Raw genomic sequence first — 23,216 nt, forward strand, 5'->3', positions numbered from 1 at the left:
TCAGTTCTGACGTCTGTGGAAATTAGTAAGCTAAAGTATGTAGGGAATATGTTTACTTAAAAAAATCTATGCACAATTATGAATGATTAATTCTGCAGCGCCTCAGCAGGCTGAGGCAGGAGAATTGCTTAAACCCGGGAGACGGAGGTTGCAGTGAGCCAAGATCATGCTCCTGTGCTCCAGCCTGGGTGACAAGAACGAAACTCTGTCTCAAAGATAAATAAATAAATAGAGAAAGAAAGAAAGAAAAAAGAATGATTAATTCTGTTATCTTCTCGAAGGACAATACAGGCATGTGGCACTTGTTTGAACAATTGGGGCTAATGCACAGAAAAATTGCCACAGAATCTTTTCTCCAAACACCTGACTGATGGGCAAAGCTCTTGTTTCTCCTGCTTTCTCTAAGCAACAACTCTTGTAAATAATGGAAGAGAACAACCAGTTCCTTGTTTGTGTGCATTGTTAGTTTTCTATTCTTGAGTGAGTTAAAAGAACAGTAACTTACAAGTTACTATGATTCTAGACCTGAGATTTAGTTCACATGCTTCGTGACTTTTGTGTTAGAAGTTTGGATAACATCTCACCTGCAAACTTCCTGAAATTTGAAAAAGAATAAGACGACTACATTTGAAAAGGCTTCTTAAAATTTTAATTTTAAAAACAATTTTATGTACAGTTCCTTAGGTATATACTCTAGTTACTAAAATTAATACATTGGGTTGCTGGTCTACCACCTTCTGTCTTCTAGGAGATTGCAGACTGCCTAAAGTTGCCATAAGCACATGGGAAGCAACCCCCCACACCCAAGTTGGGTTCCGTCCCTGGCAAGTTTAGTAGACTTCCTCCTGTGCATTACCAGAAAGTTTATGATCTTTCTTGTTCACTTTTCTTCCCAATTACTTTCCTTCCAATGACAGCAAGAAAATTTCCTCTCATATTTGCCCTGCTTTCCACTGCCTCAGATTTGAAATCAGCTGTAATCATAATGCCAAATGCTGAGGAAAGTTATGCATTTTGAAGCAGAATTGTATATAATTAAGTACCAATCAAAACATTAGAAATAATTCAGGGTTCACTTTAAAGGCATTATAGATGTGTTCCTTGATTTCTTCAAGTTTTTCTAATTTAGCTTTCCCTCAAGTATTAGCATTGAGGGAAGATAATTAACTTAAAAAACTAACACACTTACTTAATTATTTTAGTTTTAATATTGAAAGTAATGTCTTCTACATTTTATTTTAGATATATGATTTTAATGATAATACTGAATATATTATCATTTTTGGACTAGCTTAGGAAACTTAAAATCTTAAGATTTTGTCTTTGGGAAAACATTTCCAGAAGTCAAAATATTAGCCTTGGCAAGGCGCAATGCCTCACGCCTGTAATCCCAATACTTTGGAAGGCCAAGACAGTAGGATTGCCTGAGCCCAGGAGTTCGAGACCAGCCTGGGCAACATAGTAAGACCCCCCATCTCTAAACAACAATAAGAAAGAAAACAACAACAGCAACAACAACAAAAACGCATATTATCTTTTACAAATAAATGTTTGAAGTATAATGTATTTGCAGTTTAAAGACTTTCTATAATTGCTAACAGGTGTTAAGAGGATTTAAACATCCAGTTCTGGTCTGTTACAGTGGATCTGCATCACCATCTTCATTACAAAGTTATGGTTCTTTGCCTTCTAAACTTGATCCAATTCAGTCCTGGGTTTAAATAACATACTTTTTTTTGTTTTCTTTCTTCACTTGGAAAGTTTTATGAAATGAAGTTCATGCTCTACCCAGAAGTAAGCAGTGAAACTCAGCACCAGGAGTTTTTAATATGAAACCATTCAGTTTGGGAGATGTATTATTCAAGTGATATTCTGGAGCGAGTCTGTTTTTGTGTTTTATATAAGGACTGCCTTTTAATGATGAATGATAAATGTTCTACAGGGTTATATTTAGCTGCATGTTGTAACGTAACAGTATTTTGCTCCGCTTGTGTGAGACTAAGGGACTGAGGTTTTTTGGGGCCACACATTTTCTTCTTTCCCCCTTTAATGTGTCCTTTTAAGTTTCTGTGTATTAAGAACATTGGCTTAGTGTTTCCTTTGTTTGCTTTATAAGGGGTTGGGCTAGCTTACTGTCACACAACCAGCTCAGTGAGGTCTATGTTGGTACATGAACTCACCTCAGGCAGAAGAGAACCATTGTGTCACTGAGACAGTGCTAGCAAGAGATGTGCATTTGTGCTGGCTGTAGCTGTCAGTTCTGCAAGGATATCTTTTTAGGCTGATTATGAAAATTCTGGTTGTAATCAAATTAGATGGGAAGACACACATGGCTAATATTGTCTGCAATTCTCCTAAATTGCCCATCAAAAAGCTCCCACTGGTTTCACTCTAATTATACCCCATGAGAGGGGTGAGAGAGTATTTCTATTCTAAATGAATTGTCAAATAAATAAAGTCTGCTCTTTGTTGACTGTTTGTTAAATCCCAGCTTCAAATTAAACTGTAAAGAGATGTCACATGAGGGTATTTCAGAGCAAACAGCACCTCAAACAAAAACCATAGTCATTTCTAGACTTCATTCTCATAAGGATTCAAATACTGAAAATTGTTAAGTATTTTTAGGGTAGAAATGAGCGATGGAGATAGAGACCTGATGTCAGGTTCTGCTTAACTTCTATGATTAGCCTTGCCTCCATATTTGTTAAGCAGATATATTGTCTTATGCTTTGCTGACTTCATAATCTGTGATTTATAATGGACTCAAAAGTTGAAGAACAGGAAGAGTGACTTTCTTTTACTACATGTTCAACCAAAGACTGTAGGAAACAAAACACATTCATTCTTCTTCTGTTTTAATTAGACTGTTTAGCATGATAGATTTAAAATAGTAGACTGATAATAATACAAGTTTTAAATACAGTTGTGTTTCTGATTTGTAATCAGACTGACCTGTCTAATTCATATGTGATTAACATTGAATATTTCTTATTTCCACAAGCAATTAAAACAAAATAGAATTATTTATGCATTTGAGAAATGTAAAACTTTGTCCTATTTTTAAAACATTATAAAGTTGAATGTAGATATTGTTTCTGAGTCACTGGATATAATGGGAGGAAATGATTAAGAAAATAATGTTGCTAAAAATAAGAAAATTAAACATGTTGTTTGTGTTTGTGTATCACAATTAATGCTGTCTTTAGAAAAAAACAGTTTATAAATTAAGTGCCCTGACATTTAAGAAGTCTGAGAACCAAGTTTTGGGAGCCAAGGAAGAGACTTTAAAAGTTTTATGTTTCAGCGTTTTGCAAAGTTTTTTGCCTTGCAGTGTGCTTTTATGCTGGACTTCTGTTTTTATGCTGGACTTCTTTTCATGGATTTCTGTGGTTCATTCTTTGCAGGTAACTGGTGATTGCTTTCTTTTCCTAAAAACAAATACAGCTTAGTAATCTTATTATTTTGTTCATGAGAAGTTCAAATAGAAAAAATGAATACAGTGCTAGTAACAGTAACTCGCTTCTGTTTTCACGTACTTTGTTGCAGAAAGACATGGGCCACCTCAGGGATCTTCTGATATTTTGCTAATGGGTTTGGTAAAGCAAGGGCCAGTGGCATTTATTTTATGGATGTTGATACTAAGGCATCAGGAGACTAGGGAGGATGTTTGAAGAGGCAGAACTGAGAGTAGGATCATAATCTGTACTCTAAAATCATAGGGTTGAACTAAATCATGATCTTGTTAGGGACATTTACAACCTCATATTCCGATGTTTGTATACATAGATGGGCTTTAGGGTGAAGGTGTGAGAAATAATAACAGTGTAGATCTAGATTCACCCAGAGACAGATGGTGGAAAGAAAAACATTTTGGGACCAAAGTTTATCTCCTTTTTGTTGTCCCTTACTGTAGAAGAGCTATGTGCTAGATGTAATTTTGAGCACTTTACATACATTATTAATTTATTTATTCTTCCCAACAAACAACCTTATGTGATAATTACAGTTGTTATCCTCAATTTATACCTAAGGCAATGGAAGCATACAGGGTTAGTTTCATGCCACTCATGCGGAAAGGACCTGTGTCTATGTCATGCTTCCCCTCATATAAAATGCCCACTATTTGTGCAGTCATCCATCATTTTTGAGTATGTGCTACATGCCAGGCATAGTAGTAGAGTCCTGCAGATAAAAAAGAGACGGAAACCTTGCTCTCATTAGCTTTAGAGCCTACTTGGGGAGACAGGCTCAATTAAATAACCACAGAAACAAACTGGTGTATGAATTTGAAGAAGGGCAGAGAGCTTTGAGAACATAAGGCAGGGGCCTGATCTTATTGGGTTGCCAAAAAGACTGTCTCACTTTAGAGCTGTGATCCCAAGGAAGGGGAGGAGGTGGCATCTAAACACTGTCATGATGCAAGGTAGGCTCAGGTTGAGTCTGGTCATTTTATGGGCCATTCCCAGCCCCCTTTAGAGTCCTTGAAGTCAGTGTCTTTAAGCTCCATAATGGAGATTGCAGACTCTCCCTGTGCCCTCATATGTGTGCAGGTTCCTGTGCAAATTGTAAGTGTTAAATAAATACTTATGCTGATTGAATTACAGTCATCTGTGGTGATTTGTGCTCTGTTTCACCTCCTGCTGGCTGCTTTTTATCCCATATTGGGAGTGGCTGAGTGTGGCTTCAGAATAGACACAGGGGAAGTAGGAGAGTGAATATTTGGATCAGGGAGTATGCCTTGACTAAATACTTTCTATAAGCAAATGCAAATCATATGAGCTTGAGCTTTTATTTTTTAAAATTAGTGTATTACTTTCTCTTGAAGCACATTATTGGTGAATTGACTCTATTTGGCTTGATGCTTTCATATAATTGGGCTGAGAAAGTTAGTTTTACTCCTCTTCCGGGCATTCCCACTAAAATTGTAGTGATACAGTCTTTTAAAATCTCATTCACCAATTATTAATTAAGCTGAATTAACCCTTTGGGGTAGATGCAGTCTTACCCTTATATGTTTAAAGTAACTGTTCATTACACATAGGTTTTTTTGCTGAGCATCTATCTGACAGGAGGCATCTGAAGGCTTATAAAGCTATGGGAAGCTTGGTTACTTGAGCTCCAGAAGCTTTCCACTTCAGTCTAAAGGAAACTAATTACAAAAGAGCTGTGAGGGGCCCATCTGGATGTGCTATGAGTTTCTGTGAGGAAGCCAGACTGACTGTGTGACTTTGAGCAAATAGTTCTCAATGCTTTTCCTGTAAAAAGAAAGTGGGAATAATAATGGAACCTAACTCGGGGTGATGTGAGGATTAATGATTTATGTACAGTGCCTAGAATAGTGCCTGGCACATAGTATATACTGTTAACTTTTTGTTTTTATTGTTGTCATTATCGTGGTCATTATCACTTATAGTTGAGTGTCATATTCTGGAGTCTAAAGGGTAAGGGAAAAGGTTCTGAGTTGGAGAAGAAAGGCATCATACGACATAGTATTTGAGTTTAGGTCTAATGAAATATAGGTCTAATAGGCAGAAATGGTGAGGAAAGTATTCCAGAAAAACAACCACCACCACCTCAAATACCAGAGATATCAGGTATGTTTAGGGAAGGGTGAGGAGTCTAGGCTAGTGGGTAGGATTCATTTGAGGAAAAATGACAAATTCACCTGAAAAGGCAGGCTGGGACAATATCTTGTTGAAGGGTTGGCAGTCTGGGCTGGGCTTTTGGAGCAGGGTTGAGACTTTCCGAGCCCTGCTCTGGAACTACTGGAGTAGGCAGGAGGTGGAGGTGGAGAGAAATGGTATTAGTCCTAGAGTATGGTGAGAAGGGTTTGAAATAACGTGATGATGATTGTCATGGAAGAAAGGTCCAGGTAGTTCACTGGGGAGCTAATGAAACTTAAGACTCAGGGCCTTTTCTTGCTTAGTTCCCTCTCTCAAGCTGTTGAAGGGAAAAATTTTTGTAAAATGTGAAAAGATGTTTGTATGCTCCATCTTCGCTCAATGATGTGTTTCAGGCTCCCAAACCTGGATCTACCCCATAATTGAAAGAAACTGTGGATGGCCAGGAGCCATAGCTCACGCCTGTAATCCCAGCACTTTGGGAGGCTGAGGCTGTTGGATCACTTGAGGCTAGGAGTTTGAGAACAGCCTGGCCAACATGGCGAAAGCCTGTCTCTACTGAAAATACAAAAAAATAGCTGGACGTGGTGGCATGTACCTGAAGACCTAGCTACTTGGGAGGCTGAGGTGGGAGGATGGCTTGAGCCTTGGGGGTGGAGGTTGCAGTGAGCCAAGATTGTGCCACTGCACTCCAGCCTGGGCGACAGAGCCAGACCCTGTCTCGAGTAGAGTAGAGTAGAGTAGAGTAGAGTAGAGTAGAGTAGAGTAGAGTAGAGTAGAGTAGAATACAATAGAATACTGACTGTGACTGTGGAGAGAGAATCAGTCTGTGTATTGACTTGATGTGGGTATCACGTGATGGAGAGGCCAAGGTCAAAGATGACTTTTGAGATGCTGGGTCTGGCTGACTGGGAGGAACCCCTCATAAGAAAGGGGGATGTTGGGAGCAGCCCGTTAGGGTGCAACAGTTTCAAGCCAAGTGAGTGCTCTGTGCTGGTTAGCTTCACCAGTAAAAGAAACATTTTCTTCTTATATCTGCCCACCCCCATCCTCAATTGCAGTTTTGCAAGCATGATAATTGTAAGTTACATGGTGCTAAGGAAAGGACTCAGCATGACTGCTGATTAATGGGCTACAGCCCAAAGCACACAACATGGTGACGTCTTTGTAATGTCCAGTTACTATTCTGTGTATGCTAAACCTGGTTGTCTGAAACTTTTAAAGGAAGTCTCTCCTTTTTTGGTATAAGTCTTCCATATTTGGTAAATCATAGTGCTTCAAGACTATTTTAAAGTTGTAACATCTGTTTTCTGGAAATTGTATTTTGAAGGAATTTAATTGACGCAGACGTGGTTGGAATGCTAATTTCAAAGCTATCGTGCCAATGTTCCAGTGGCAGCACCTGTCTGGGAAAGTCTATTGTCAGCATTTGTTTCCTCTTTTTCACACAAGTAAAATATTAAACAAATAAAATTGAAGAATACTCTTTCAGATGGCCAAATTGAATCCTCAAGAGTATTTTCACTTTCCAAGTCACAAAATATAAATATAATTAATGTAGGGGCACAGATTTCACTTTTAAATATATATATATATTGTTTATATGTGTGTGTGTTGTGCTTTACTGAAAAGTGCATGATTAACTGTTGGGCAACATTGGCTTACTGGTAAACAATATAAATTGTGCTGGTTTGTAGTAGGGTAAATTTTATTATGCTGTTTAATAAAACCTCATAGCTGTTGATAATATATATGTTAAGATACTGGCTCTTTAAGAACCTTTTATTAAAGAAACAAAAAGTCATTGAGGTTCTTGGTACCTGGAAGTTAATTAAACAGAAAAACGTCACTTTAATTGGGTGACTCTTGCTCAGTTAAAAATAAAAGTATATGTTAAATGCTGTATTATTAATATGGTTTCTAGGACTTCTTGGCAAAAGTAGGGCAATGTTATCAAAGTCATGCATGTACCACCCACTAAACTGATGTGGTACACCGAACATTATCTGTGCAAATGCTTTTGTTAAGTTGTATTAGTCAAAAGTTCGGGGAAATTTCTGGTTTGGGTTTATATATGTTAATACCTAGTGAGAAAAGCAGACAGCATATTATTTCTTTCCCCTTAGGAGTACAAGAGGAAAAAAAGATATGTAGAAGATGCTTTGAAATTAATTTCATTCAGAGAATATTTTTATGATTCTGCTGAGAGAAGGCAAAAATATTTTTAGAAATATTAGAATATCTGGTAACAAATTTTTGAGCATTAAATATAGATTTTATTTTTAGAAAGAGTACACATTTAACATTGCATAATTAATTTACTTACTTCACATTTAAAAAACAGATCTGTGTATGTCTGTGAAAAAGACAATGTGTTGATAGTAGAAATATAAGGTAGAAAGTTCCTCTTTCTCCTTCTGGTCCTTCCCCAGCCCTTTTCCTCAAATATGACTACAAACTGTTAACAGTTTGAAGTCATCTAAGTTTTAAAATCAAATGGAATGAAATGGCATTTAGGAACTTGGAAGAGTGGAAACCTTTTTTCCAGACCTATGCTACCAACTGAGTTTATATTTTCAGGAGGATATGATGGAATTGCTGAGGGCTTTGGAGTCAGCCCACTGTTCAAATTCTATTTTCATCCTAGAGCAACAAGGAGAGTTTGAAGTTCCTTACCTTTCTTATTAAATGTCACTTTTCTTCTGAGCTTTAATCTAGCCTAGTCTGTCTCTCTCCTGTCTCTCTTTTTAATAAGGAGACATGTCTAAGAAGATCTGGCATAAGAATATGTGGCATATTTTATCCTGGAAAAATTAAATTTGGTATTTTAATGACCCAGCATGCATTCATGTGGTAATGCACTCACTCATCAGGAAAGCATTTCCCCCCTTTGCCCAAATACCTACCTTCAGGTTGTGAAAGGTCAACCTGTAAAAGACGCCCCAGGAATCTTCCTGGAATTTAGATGGCCTCTGTTGGGTTTCACTTTGCACTTATTAATAATTGAGCATTGGGATAAAAATAAAAACAAAGGGTATCATCTTACAATGTGAGAACATGGGCCATGTGTGCTAAGTCATGCAGGTAAAACGAGGAGCAAAGCCCTGTGGGGTAGCCAGTCTAAAGAAGAATTCCATGTGGGCTAGTGCCTCCCTCTTGCAGAATGACTGTCTCAAAATTAAAGGGAATTAATATAATTGCTCCTGAGGAGGAAAATGTATTTTTGCTTTTCAAAGGTTGTTGTCTAAGCTTTAATTATCTAATCCACACCCAGAAGCTTTCTATAAGCAGCCTTCCCTTTTAGCAACCAGTCACCATTCAAATACTGCAGCATCTTTAGGCTTAAGAAATCACTGCATTATAACCAATTCTGTTATATAACTTACCCCTTAGGGTACAGTAAAACCTGTTGTAACGTTGGTTACTGAAAATGGTCTTTAGAGCTAGTGTTGGTTTAAATGGAATTTTGTAATTATTTGGGCTGCAACTAGAGTGACAATTCTCCATTTTTAGAATCTGGCAATGCCTCTTGTCTCGCAGCACTTTTGGTTATTTCCTTTCTATTGTTTTTTTGTTTCATACTCAATAAGTTTTGGTTGGTGTGTGCTTTATTAGAGCTTCATGTTTACTTGCCAAATGAAGATGGGGTTTTGTTACTAAAGTTAGTATTTTTAATCTATTTTATTTTTCTTTCTTTAGAAAACTCAGAATGGACTCATTTTCTAGTCCTGAAATATTAATAAGTAAATATGTAATGTATTCCTAGTGAAATAGCTTAAAGCTCAAAGAAGGTTTATAAGTAGAGGAAAACCCTACTGTTAAGAATGGAGACGCTGCCATTCTTGTCATTGAAATGCATAGGGTTTTGATGTTGGGACATATTAAAGAAATAGTGTTACTAATTTTAGGTAGAGAAGATTGTAGGAATTAAGCTCGTTTCTGACTATAGAGGAAAATGACCCATGCCATCGGCTCAGAATTAAAAAATAAAATATTTTATTTTTTAAAAAATAAAACCGAGCTCTCCCAGTGGTTTGTATCGCTCTTCACATTCCGGCCACTGCCTGGCTTTCTCCTGCCCCCTCTCCCCTTGTCTCAGTCCTAGCCACACTGACCTTGTTTTCCTCCAACTCACCAAGCTCTTTCCTGCCTCAGGGACCTTGTGTTTGTCATTCTCATGCCTGGATAGCCCTTCCTCCTTCCCCTTAGCTCTTCCTGTGGCTCTCCCCCTCTAGATCTCACCCTGAACATCACCCAGAGACCCCTCCCTGACTACCTTGACTCAGGTAGCCCCTTTCCAGGCCCCTATTTACTTCCTTTTCAGCACTTACCTTAGACTGTATTTATTTCTGTTGATTATTGTCTTTGACCCACAAGGGTAAATTCTATTAAGGGAGGTGCCAGTACCTGATACAGTGCCTGGCATATATTATATACTCATTATCTGTGTATATATATTACCTGGGAGTTGTTCACTGGTTTTAAGGGCTCCTTTTTTGTTTGTGTCTTTAAGATTAGTTTATCTTGTTGGACCAGAGGGATTTAAGTAGCTTTGGTATCAAAATCTAAGATAATCTGTTTTCCAATACTCTTACCTATACACGTTTTCACCAATTTTTATTGTGATTTTATTGAGTGTTTAGAGAGCAACACTGGCTTTCCTCAGAGTAGGCAGAAAATTCAGTAGATACCCCATGGGTATTGTGCTCACTGTGAGAAATCTTTCAGGATTTACCAGGCACTGAAATAACTCATGGCAGATCTTTGATGAAGGTCAAGGAGGTGTGCGTTGGTCTTTGGTGAGCACATGGTATATTATGAGGGTACAACTGTCCCTGCCATTGTGTCTGTTCAGTGTGCCTTTGTAAAGAGCCTGGAATGGCCTCTTCATGGATCTGCCCTCTGTCTCTAAGCTTACCCATGGAGAAGACAAAGGCTGCTGCTCAGCTTCATGCTGAAAAGGAAATGTTGGTAAATTATTGCTTTGTAAAGATCAACACTATCACCGTAACAGTTGTCACTCAAAGTGGAGGAAGTGAAATGCAAAATTGGTGAGTAATTAGTTTTGTGTCATTCTTTGGTGTTCTAAATGTTGCTATTTATCTGTTTTAGGTAATCTATTTAAAGAAGACACCAGAAGAAGCCTACAGAGCACTCCTATCTGGCTCAACGCCCCCCTATCTTCCATTCAGGTATAACTCCTGGTGAGACTTGGGTTAGGCTTTTGCGACAGAGCTGGATACTTAGAGTTGGGTCGTAGTGTTTTTTAATTGTCTTAAGATGATAACGGTGATGTTATATGGAATGAAATGAGATGGTAGTTTTTATTATTACATTTTGTAGAGTTTTTTCCCTGTAGCTAGCAAGAATAAAATAGCTTTCTTCTTGTAGGAATTAATTTTTTTCCTTGAATCCTTTCTATATCTTTACAGTTTATGTGAAGTACAAAGAGTGCCCGATGTATAAGCTAATAAGTACAAAGAGTGCCCGATGTCAAGATTTGTTGGATTTCAGTAATCTACATCATTGATTCATCCATTCATTCTTCCATTTCATGAGCAGTGATTGAGGTCTGGCCACATGTCAGAGGCTGGGGATATAGAATGAGACCCTCTAAGATTCTTCAGGAGCACTGTTTAGTGGGGACCCTAAATCACCAGTTTGGCACACAAATCTGACTGACATCCCCAGGCAGCCTTTCTCTCATTACCGTGTTTTCTAAGTATCATCAAAGAAGATCTTTTAAAAATTTGGGGTGAACTTGAGCTCATTTAAAGAGTAGAAGGGGGCTGGGTGCAGTGGCTCACACCTGTAATCCCAGCACTTTGGGAGGCTGAGGCCGGTGGATAACTTGAGCCCAGGAGTTTGAGACCAGCCTGGGCAACATGATGAAACCCCGTCTCTACTAAAAATACAAAAGTTAGCCAGGCATAGTGGTACATGCTTGTAGTCCCAGCTACTCGAGAGGCTGAAGTGGGAGGATTGCTTGAACCTGGGAGGTTGAGGCTGCAGTAAGCTGAGATCGCCCCACTACACTCTAGCGTGGGTGACAGAGTGATACCCTTTCTCAAATAAATAAAGTAGAAGGGACCATGCATCAAAACTCCCATAACACTTACCTCTGCTAGAATTGTGAATGATTCTAATATATTTGCCTTTTTTGCTTGTATGTCCAAATCTGCAAGCATGTGTATTGCTTATTGCTTATTATTGTTATATTACCATAATTAAGCAACACAATGAGAGAAAGGAATGGGAGTGACTGAGAAGGATCTGCTTGTCTGTCTTCCTCATTCTGCTCTAAACTCTCAGAGGGCAGGCCCCAGTGCCTTATACTTAACAGCACTTTTAGTAAATATTTGAATGAATGCATTAAGACTAAATCCCTTAAGAGTCAAAGGATTCTCACTCTGCTTCTGAGATCACAGGAGGTAACTGTTAGGGTAAGACATGGGGAGGAAAGAAGCAACACCTAGTGTGTTTAATTAAAGTGAAGTCAAGGAGTAAGGCATTGGGATTTGGACCCTGAGAAGAAAATATCCTGAAGCAACCTAGAGTCTGAGGTAATCAGCTGTGGAAGGGCAGATAAGAAATGACAGATAATGTAGATGAGAGTTTTAATGGTGAAGACAAAGCTTATTTTTCCTTCTACTTCTAATGGCTCCTATACTTTGAAAGTCCTTTATAAAATATAATCCTATTTTTTCAGAAAGGGGTAATAATGCTAATAATTCTAAGTTCTAAGCAAAGTGGTTAGGAGTACGTACTTTGGAGGCAGAGACACTTGAAGCAGTTTGAAGCCTCATTCTGCTTCTTGCTGTCTGTAGTAAGTAAGTATAAGTATCTTGGACAAATTACTTATCCTCTCTCAGCCTCAGTTTCCTTATCTGTAAAATGGCTTCAGGTCTAAACTAAGGATCAATGAAGTAATTAATTTATCCTTCTGCCTAGTGCAATATTTGGTTTTTGTTTTTCTTGTTGTTAGCATTGTACTATTATTACTGTTAATAACATAATAGTAATAATAATTATTATTACAGAGTCTCACTCTGTTGCCCAGGCTGGAGTGCAGTGGCACAGTCTGGGCTCACTGCAACCTCTGCCTCCTGGGTTCAAGAGAATCTCCTGCCCCAGCCTCCTCAATAGCTGGAATTGTAGGCCCCCATCACCATGCCTGGCTAATTTTTGTGTTTTTAGTAGTGATGGAGTTTTGCTGTGTTGGCCAAGCTGCTGTAGAACCCCTGACTTCAAGTGACCCACTCGCATCACCCTCCCAAAGTGCTGGAATGAAGGTGTGAGCCACTGCGCCCAGTTGAGAACTAGAATTTTTAAATAATAATACCAGAATAGAAGAAAAGATAGTAAGATAATTAATACTACTTAACATAGAATTGATTTCAATTCTACATAAATAGTAAATTGATAGCCAATTTTTTCAAATATTTTTCACTCAAATTATTTGAAAATATAAATACGTTAACATAGTTCAGAAACTTAAAAAATCTATAGGAAGGTTTAAGTGAAATTTCTCCCTCCCATCCTTGATCCTCATCTGTCTAGTCCTTTCCAGGTAACTTCTGGTATTAGTTGATTTGATATCAGCCTAGAATTTCTTTATGCACATATAAGTAAATGAAGATATGCACCCATTTCCTACTAAAAGTATGCACTTGAATGTAACTCTAAGTTCTATCTTTTTGATAACTTAGGATACCAAGAGTTGTATTTACATTAAGCTGCATTTCTAAATCTAGACTCTTCATAAACCATACATTTGAAATAGAAAATACCGCAAAGTAGTGCATTTATAATTCAGTGAAGAATTTAGTTGAAAGAATACTACTAGTTTTCTGGAAACTTAATTTTTTTATTATGCTAAGATAAGATGTGAGTTGTTTTTAGTCTACAGCTCAGACCAACTAAGACTGATGGACTCCTATCAAGAATCATCCCTATACTAAATTCCGGGCAGCCATCATTGCATTGGCCTTCATTATAATCTGGGTTTTATTATAACTAGGTTTTAAAAAAAAATCCCATTTCTTATGAAATTACACTTTTGTCTTCATTGTCTAAATTGTTTCAACTGCTGATATATTAACACTTTTAATTAAAAATGAGAAGCCTTAAATAAGTGTGTTTGAATGTAATTGTTTTATTATTTAAAATTTTTTAAAAATGATGATTTTGAAGGCTTGTTGAAGGTGTGGTTGGTATGTTCATATACACTTTTCACTGAAATGTCTGTTTCCATTTGTGCTATATATTTTAGTTTCTTTCTAATAAAAGAGTTTTATGGCTACTGTGAATTTAAATAATGTGGTTTTTCAAATTTTTTTCACTTTGCAAACATTTATCTGAGCAGTCACTTCCGTAAAGCCTCCCTCATTTTTCTGGAGAGGCTTGGCAGGTCCTTTGCCTATGATTCCCTATTACGTTTTATGTATTACAAAGCCAATACCTTGTATTTTAATTATTTGTTTGCATGGCTGACTCTTCTCTTGAGGGCTGTGGTTGGTTCTTTTCCTATTTTGTCCTGAGGGAGCAAGTATATTAAAATATATTTATTGCTTTTTTGGTGCCAGTCACTTTGATAGTCCTATGGATTTAAAGATGTTTAGAACAACTTGGTACCTGCTGCAGAAGAGCTCAATGTATAGTCTGTATACATGTATAGGTGTGTAAAACAGTTACAGTGCTTTGTTAGAGTTAGAAGAGAGGTGTTATGGGAATACTGAGGAAGGAGGTTTAACTCTGAAACGGGGGGTGGGAGAAGATGTTAGGGATACGCCCCATGGAATGCTTTTCATATTAGAATGAAAACTGGAGAACAGCAATTCAGGCACTGATTTTAGGTGCTATATTTATTTATTAGTATGGCATGGGTTGTTTTTGTATAATGTTATGTTAGGTAGGATATATAATATGAAGTTCACGGTATGGGTACATTATTATAACCTAAAGGATGATCTGATTTTATTCCTACTTAGATTCTATTTACCTAGTTAAAATTAACAAAAAATGGGAAGTGTGTAGCTTTACTGCCTATTCTTGATTAAATTAAGTATAGTCAACTTTAGAGATAGTTGAATTTCTGGCTTGTGTGACAGCAACGAGTGTTGTGATGTCACTTGTGAGTCAGTCTTAGCGTGTTCCATTGAATTATAGGGTAGTTGTGTCAGAGACTGTATTCACTTTTACTGAGAATAGCCAATCTGTTGATTAAAAGTGACTTTAGCTGAAAATCAGGGGAAAGGGGTGTTTTTCATCTACCTTAATTCTTTGAGTCATCCATCTTCAATGTTGGCTTGGCAGCTGGCCTTCAAGGGAACAAGAGGCCTTTCAGTTCTGGGGTCAGACTCAGCAGAGTTTGAATTGACAAACCAGGTATGAATCTTTTTAGGTTCTCTTCCTTTCAGTGTACTACTAAATTACAGTGTATACTATTGAGCAAACAAAGTCATATTAATCTCAGCTTATCTAAAGCCCCAGGAGACCAGTGACCCTTAGTGGAATATCCAGATTGTTTTCATGGCAGTCAGTGGCAGGGTTTTCAAAGCTACATTCTTGGGTGCTCACAAGACAGTATCTGTGAAAATTTAAAGTCCCACAAATCATTGAAAATATAACCAATCTAAATTGTACAACTTATTTAAGATGTCTCTTGTGCTTTTAAATTCATTTTATACTTATTTCTTTGCTTATTGGTCCACATGTATCAGGTTGGTAAGTTTTTTAGTATTGGTGATGATTCCTAAATCTGCTCAAAGCCAGTTTTTAAAATGACGTATAGGCCGGGTGCAGTGCCTCATGTCTGTAATCTCAGTACTTTGGGAGGCCAAGGTGGGCGATCACTTGAGGTCAGGAGTTTGAGACCAGCCTGGCCAACATAGTGAAACCCCATCTCTACTAACAATACAAAAAATGTAGCCAGGCATGGTGGTGCATGCCTGTAGTCCCAGCTACTCGGGATGTTGAGGCAGGTGAATTGCTTGAACCTGGAAGGCGGAGGTTGTGGTGAGCCAAGATCGTGCCACTGCACTCCAGCCAGGGCAACAGAGCAATACTCCATCTCAAAATAAATAAAATAAAATGAAATGAAATAAAATAAAATAAAATAAAATGACATATACAATTAAACAGGGAATGAATAACATCCAGGGACCTAGTTTTGAAGACATATGCAGAGAGCATGGCATGAGAAATAATGACTAAGTTTGGAGGTAAGGTTAGGTACGGTAATGTGCTAACATTAATGGAATAAAGCTGGTTGAACATTGGATGTCCTGTGCCTTTAGTTTTTTCCTAAAGCTTGGAGAAGAGGCTAGAATTTACAGGTGTTTCTCAAAGTTATGTTGATCCTCAAACTTATCTACATACCTGGGGAGCTTTAAAAAACTATTGATCCCTAGATTCTGTGCCCAGAAATTTTGCTGTAATTGGTCAAGGGTGAAGTCAGAGTATTGGAAATTTGAAAAACTACATATATGATTCCCATATGTGTGGTCAAGGTTGAGAACTCCTGCTCTGTAAGATATGTCATGGCAAAAAAAAAAAAAAAAAAGTAAATTTAAAACTCTCTGTCTTGGAGATTTACAAAGCAAATTTCCATTTTACACATTCTGAATGGTTTTGATAATGAAGTAACCTGTTTAGCTCTGTAAAACCCAGAATTTTCTTTTTTCTTTTTGTTGTTTTGAGATGGAGGTTTCACTTTGTTGCCTAGGGTGGGCTCGAACTCTTGAGCTCAAATCCTGTGTAGTTGGGATTACAAGCATGCACCACTGCATCTGGCCCAGAATTTTACAAAGTACTGATTTTCTTCCTTCTGCCCCATACTTTCCTTTAATATCCAGCAGAACTCCTGTTCTGAAACGCTCTGAGGCATATTTCCTGATCCACACCTGTGTGGAACAAAAATCATCTCTTGGGATTAGAATAATATGCTAGCATTTTGTGGAACTTTTTTTTTTTTTTTGGTGCTGTTTCCTGAGAGTCTTGGAAATAGATGGCTTATCAAATCATGGTATTTTATTTAATGTGAACAGGAATATGCACGTTTTCTTGCAGTTGTGAAGCCAGACAATCTTCTCTAACAGAGGATTCACACACCTCCCACTGGCAATCCTTTAATGACATCTGTCATTAAAATGGATGCATAGTGTTTGTGTTGAGGGAGGTGTTTGTTGTGTTTTGGGGGATGACCCTTAGTGATATTCCAGTTGCTGAGCTCTGTGGCTGAGTCTTAATGGGAAATCTCAAAGGTAATTATTTGAGATCTTCTGGGCATGCCAGAACTTGTAGGTCTTTAAACAAAGGCTCAAAAAGGTCAACCACTTAGGACTTTGCATCAGGCTGCCTCCTTTTTCATAAACATGTGCTGGCAGATGTTAGATGTAATCATAAAATATATTTCCTTAAATAAAACATTGAACCAGATTTTTATTAGCTTAAATATGATATTGTGATTTTTGTCGAAGTTTGTTTAGCAATTAACTGTACTTCAAAGGGAAAGTTCTCTTTACCTCTTTCCTGCTTTCCTCTTGAGTATCCAAACTATGGAAACAATATTTTATCCTGTTTTAAGATGTTCCTTTCACTCTCAACTTTTCCTTGCTGTTTCTCAGTCTTGATCTTTGGGGTCATTTCTGCCCCGTGGATCTTTAATAAACTTTTGCTTTTGGTGCTTGGTATTCTGGAAGCTAATTCGCATTAGTTTTGACTAGTGAGGATGTGCCAATTTTCTGAGTGTTGAAAATCGATGTCTTTTCCAGTCCAAACTGTTGAATCCATTCTTAACAGCTGCGGCATATTTTGAGTAAGTCGTACCCCCTTGAAAAAGACTCTTTGTCAGAGTTTTCTTGTTAAAGTGCTAAGTAAGCGCTGCTATACAGGATCTGAGAAGAGAAACAAGTGTAGGTGTCTCCATGACCCATTAAGTACTCACATGGAGGTGAGTTATATTTATTCTGTTTTTTATCTGCTGGAACAAGAAGGTGCTTCAGTGATTTGTGTTGTGAAAATTCGCTCAGACTACTTTTTTTAAAATTTTTATTCCTACCTTTAGAGTTCCAGATCAGTTTTACCAAACTTAGTGAAGTAGGGTTGGTGCCAAAGTTTTTGTACTCTTTATGGTATATTTCCAGTAGCCTTAGTTGATAAAGATGGGTTTGAATAAGATTGCAGTCATTTACCTTAATGAACATAGTAATAGTTATTATTTTGTTGAATATTATGAAAAGCTCTTAAATACCTGGGTTAAAACCAATTTGCCATTATTTTTATTTTTAAAGAAAAATTATTGACCATATGAGTGGCTCATTCCTGTAATCCCAGTGCTTTAGGAGGCTGAGGCAAGAGGATCGCTTGAACCCATGAGTTAAGCGAACCCATGAGACCAGTCTAAGTAACATAGTAAGACCTGGTCTCTACAAAAAAATACAAATAAAAATTAGTCAGGGGTAGTGGCACCCCTCTGTAGTCCTAGCTGCTTGGGAGGTTTAGGTGGGAGGATTGCTTGAGCCCGGCAATTTGAGGCTACAGTGAGTTATGATTGTGCCGCTGTGACAGAATGAGCCCCTGTCTCTGAAATTAAAAAAAAAAAAAAAAAAAAAGAATAGAAAAATTAGTGGTTAAATGGGTGCCAGTCAGATGTTGATAAAATGCCCAGAGTACAGGTCTTGGTCTATTTTTCTGGTGTTATTGCTAGTGCTAGACAGATTTTATTCTGATTTCAGGTGATCCTTTAAGCCATGACTTAGAATTGAATTTTCACATATCTCTGTTTCTTTAGATGAGCAAAATGATTCATGTGTAGCCTTATGTTAAATCTGCAAAGCTGAGATTCTGTTTTTTTTTTTTTTTGGTACAGGTCACGTTCAACTTTGGACCCTGCCTCCTGAGGCATGTGGTTTTGCTCTTTCATGAATGGGAGATGGTTTTGTCCTCCCTACTAATTCTCAGTACAGTTTCGTCTTGTAGTTCTCAATGTTATAAGCTCTTTCTTTTATTGTAGCTGGTGCATATATGTCGTAGGTTTGTTCAGAGGCTGGAAACTAGGATGTACTTTGGACAGTTGTATAAAGTATTTTGGGCACTGTCTGGTTCTGAAGTACACGTACAATATAGTCTGCAGCTGAACTGTCCAGTATGTTAGCTAGTAGCTACATGTGTTAGTGAGCACTTGAAATCAGTCTAGTCCAAATTGAGATAGATTGTAAATTTAAAATACATAATTGGATTTCAAAGATGTAGTATAAAAGGTGGGGTGTAGTGACTCACAGCTGTAGTCCTAGGCCGAGGCCGGGAGTTTGAGATTAGCCTGGACAACATAGTGAGACCCTGTCTCTCAAAATAAAAATATTTAATATAAAAGAAATATGTAAGATATCTTATTTATAATTATGTTGATTAATGCTGAAATGAGAATATTCTAGATATATTGAATGAGCAAAACACACTACTAAAATTTACTTTTTTCTTGTAACTTTATTTTAATATGCTTATAAAAAAATTAAAATTATACATGTGGCTCTCTTTTGAGGATGGCATTATATTTCCATTGGACAGTGATGATCTAGAGTGTTTTTGCTACTGTACATAGCTCATAATTAAAAATTATTTTATATACTTTCTGCTTTATTTATTTGTTTTTAGAAATAGGGTCTCACTCTGTTAGCCAGGCTGGAGTACAGTGGCCAGATCATAGCTCACTTCAGCCTTGAACTGAATTCAAACAATTCTCCTGCCTTAGCCTTCTGAGTAGCTTGCCACCACTCCTGTCTAATTAACTTTTTTTTTTTTTTTTTTTTTTTTCCTGTAGAGAAGGGGTCTCCCTCTATTGTCCAGGCTAGTCTCAAACCACTGGGCTCAAGCAATCCTCCTGCCTTGGCCTCCCAAAGAGATCACAGGTGTGAACCATCACGCCTGGCCACATTTTTGCTTTAAAAGGTCAATAGTTCTTAGCCACCAGAGGTGTTCAGGCATAAGTTTAATGAACTCTTGGTAATGATCATTTATTCATTCCTGTATTAATTCATTCAGTAACATCTATAACATCTATAACATAGAACAATTTTCCCAACACTGTACTATACTCTGGGCCAACAGACATAAAAGACATGTTTCCTGTCCTTAAGAAGCTCATCATCCTGTGGAAGTTGTGAGGATAGGATTCAGTTCAGTGCTTATAAGGGTGCTTAGATGACCTTCATGATCCTTTCCAACCCATTGCTCTGCAATTTTTGCATACCTCCTTACTACTTGTTACCCAGAGAATTTAGAGAATCATGGACTTAAGATAATTGTAGATCACAGTCATTTCCAAAATTTCTTAGTCCCTTTTCTATCAGCTCTTTTTGTATTTTTTAATGTAGTCTCTACATTGTAGACACTGTGCTTTTGTTCTCCATTCTTTCTTCTTTGAGTAACTTCATTATTCATAATAAGAACTGCTTTCTTATTTTGTTTAAATATGTTCTTTCATCTCTGGTTTCATCTCCCATTATTAATATTTGTAAGGTTGTTTCATTCTGAGTGATTTCGTAGATTCTCAGGTTACAAGCAGTGGTATGTTGGTAAACTGGCTCTATAAATAAAAAGTATCTGCTGATTTCCATGATACAAATACTTTTACTACTGCTGATTTGGGCTCTCAAAATTTCTGAATATTTAACAGTTGACTCTTGAGAGCCTGTATAAGACAGTGCTGTGACACCAATGAAACAAGCTCTTTCTTTTAACATTTAATTGTGGATGTTGATTCTAGTTTTCTTAAACTTAATTTTTTTCTTGCTGTTTTTCTGCAAAATAAACACTAAACACAAAATAAACAACAAGTCCCAATTGCTCCTTCTATTTAAATATTCATTCATTCATTTAGTTTTTCATTCGAGAACTATTTATTGACTGCAGATTCCTCCTATGGTCATAGTTGTGGATTTTTATAATCACTGTATAATAGCTGTATGGTTAAGTCGACTAGTATGCCAGAAGTCACATTTAGAAAGATAGAATTGTGGCCGGGCGTGGTGGTTTGAAGGTTGAGGAGAGTAATCTAAGGTGAGGGTGAGTGGGAAGAACATGTGACTTGCAGATGCACAGGTTCTGTGGGAAGGGCCCAGTGGCTACCTGGGGAGCTCAGGGAGGATGGGGCCAGATGCCCCCAGGCCTTGTGGCCACAGTGAAGATTTGAACTTTCCCTTGAGAGCAATGGGAAGTCAGTGAGGGGTTATAGCTGAAGAGCGACCAGATCAGATTTGCCTTTTAAAAATATCACTCTGGCTTCAGTGAAGAAAACCATTAGAAAGTCTAAGAGTGGGTGTAGGAAGTCAGTGGCAATGGAATTGGCAAGTGAAATGCATTCAAGAGATATTTAAGAGGCAAAACCAATGGTGCGTAGTGAGGGATAGGATAAGGGGAAAGAGAAAGGTGGAACTTCTGGGCTGTAGCTTGAGTGACTGTGGGAACTTTTACCCAGGCAGGGGGTGCTGCAAGACTGGATTACCGTTGCCGTTGTTTTTTTGGGGGATGGGAACAGATTCAAGAGGTTCTTCTTACGTAGTGAGTTTGAGATATCTTTAAGACACCCGAATGGAAATGCCATGTAGGTGGTTGGCTGTGCTGTTTTTGAAGCGTTAAGAGGAGTTTGTGCTAGAGAGATGAATTTGAGGGTCATTGGTAGATAGATGGTAATTTATGTGGATATCTAGGGCAATGATTCTCAAAATATGTGGCTTTCTAGCAGCAGCCTCAGCTCCACCTGGAAACTTGTTAGAAATGCAAATTCTCAGGCCCTGCCTTTGGTCTATTGAATTGGAAACTTGAGGTGGGGCCCAGCAGCCTGTGTTTGTGGAACTGTCCAGGTGATGCTAATGCACACTAAAGTTTTAGAGGCCCTGGTCTAGAGAGAGTATGGAGTGAGAAAAATTTTGGTCTGGAGTTGAACCTTGAGAAGGTTTGACTTCTAAAGACTGGGAAGTGAAGGTTGGATGACTTTGCAAAGGAGGTTGGAAGTAGTGTTTAGAGGGTAGAAGGAAAATCCAGGAACCAAGACAGGAGAGCAAAGTAGGGAGTTACTTGTTGCTGACATATTAGGTAAGATGATGCATGCACAATGTTCTCTGGGTTGAAAATAAGTAAATCCAGACAGACAGAAAATAAATTAGTGAATCGCCAGAGGCTGGAGGAAGGAGAATGAGGAGTGATGCAAATGAGTACAGAGTTTCTCTTTGGGGTGGTAAAAATATTTTGGAATTACTGGTGATGGCTGTACAACATTATGAATATATCAAACCCCACTGAATTGTACACTTTGAAAAGGAAGATGAGGCTGGGCGTGGTGGCTCACACCTGTAATCCCAGCACTTTGGGAGGCCTAGGTGGGCAGATCACCTGAGGTCAGGAGTTCAAGACCAGCCTGGCCAACATGGTCAGACCTCATCTCTACTAAATATACAAAAATCAGCCGGGCATGGGGGCAGGCACCTATAATGCCAGCTACTCAGGAGGAGGCAATTGCTTGAACCCAGGAGGTGGAGGTTGCAGTGAGCTAAGATTGTGCCAGTGCACTCCAACCTGGGCTACAAGAGTGAGACTTCGTCTCCAAAAAAAAAAAAAAAAAAAAAAAAAGAGGAAAATGAGTAATTCTTTAGAGAAATCTTGTTTTAAAGAGGAGTCCAAACTGGATGGAAGCTGAAGGAAGATGTGGAGCTTGGAAGGTTTTGGATGACTTGTTATTTTTAAAGCTAATAAGGATCTGAAAATGTTTAAATTGTGTTGGAAAGGATCCAGAAGAGAGATAAAGAGATGATTGATGGTGTTGAATAGTGGTATAACCTCAGAGTAGGAGGGGACTTTTGGGGCCAGTAGTCTGCTGTTTTCCTAACTCCTGACCTCCATTTCATGTTATAATGCAGGTGAAAACAATTCCTCAGAAGGGATCTTCCAGTTCCAAGTTTGAACATCATGTGGGGCAGGTATCTTTCTGCCTCCTAGGGCCTACCATTCTATTTTGTGATGGTCCTGACTATATTGGTGAGTTGAGGAAAATCAACAGGGAAAATTGACTTACAAAATGGGAGGCAATGTTTCCTCTTAAATGGACTTTCAATCTCATTTTAGTCATTTCCTTTATCCTCACTTCCAGGAGAACGCAGTGCTGCCAATTCCTAAGCCTTTTGAGACTTCCCTGGTATTAATTGTGTTGTTTATCAGTTTTTTGTTTATTTGTTTTTATTCTTTTTTTTTTTTTTGGAGATGGAGTCTTGTTCTGTTGCCCAGGCTGGAGTGTAGTGGCACAATCTTGGCTCACTGCAACCTCTGCCTCACAGGTTCAAGCGATTCTCCTGCCTCAGCTTCCTGAGTAGCTGGGATTACAGGCGCCCGCCACCATGCCTGACTAATTTTTATGTTTTTAGTAGAGATAGGGTTTCACCGTGTTGGACCAGGCTGGTCTCAAACTCCTAACCTCAGGTGATCCACCTGCTTTGGCCTCCCAAAGTGCTGGGATTACAGGCATGAGCCACTGTGCCCAACTGGTTCTCAGTTTTTTCATTATCAGTTTAGTATTCAGTTTTCTTGGTCTTCTAACTTATT

The 23,216-nt window shown here is 38.1% G+C and overlaps 1 protein-coding gene across 6 annotated transcripts in view; it reads left to right on the top strand.

Annotated features, from left to right (window-relative positions):
• CDC14A (cell division cycle 14A) overlaps positions 1-23,216 on the top strand; it is a 171,267-nt gene that overhangs the window by 63,996 nt on the left and 84,055 nt on the right. For all 6 annotated transcript variants that reach the window (XM_010377242.2, XM_030935849.1, XM_010377241.1 and 3 more), the window contains one exon: positions 10,734-10,813. In XM_010377242.2, the coding sequence (XP_010375544.1) occupies positions 10,734-10,813 (80 nt within the window). The remainder of the gene's footprint in view (positions 1-10,733; positions 10,814-23,216) is intronic.

The sequence above is a fragment of the Rhinopithecus roxellana genome, chromosome 8, assembly GCF_007565055.1.
Source record: "Rhinopithecus roxellana isolate Shanxi Qingling chromosome 8, ASM756505v1, whole genome shotgun sequence".
Classification (NCBI taxonomy): Eukaryota; Metazoa; Chordata; class Mammalia; order Primates; family Cercopithecidae; genus Rhinopithecus; species Rhinopithecus roxellana.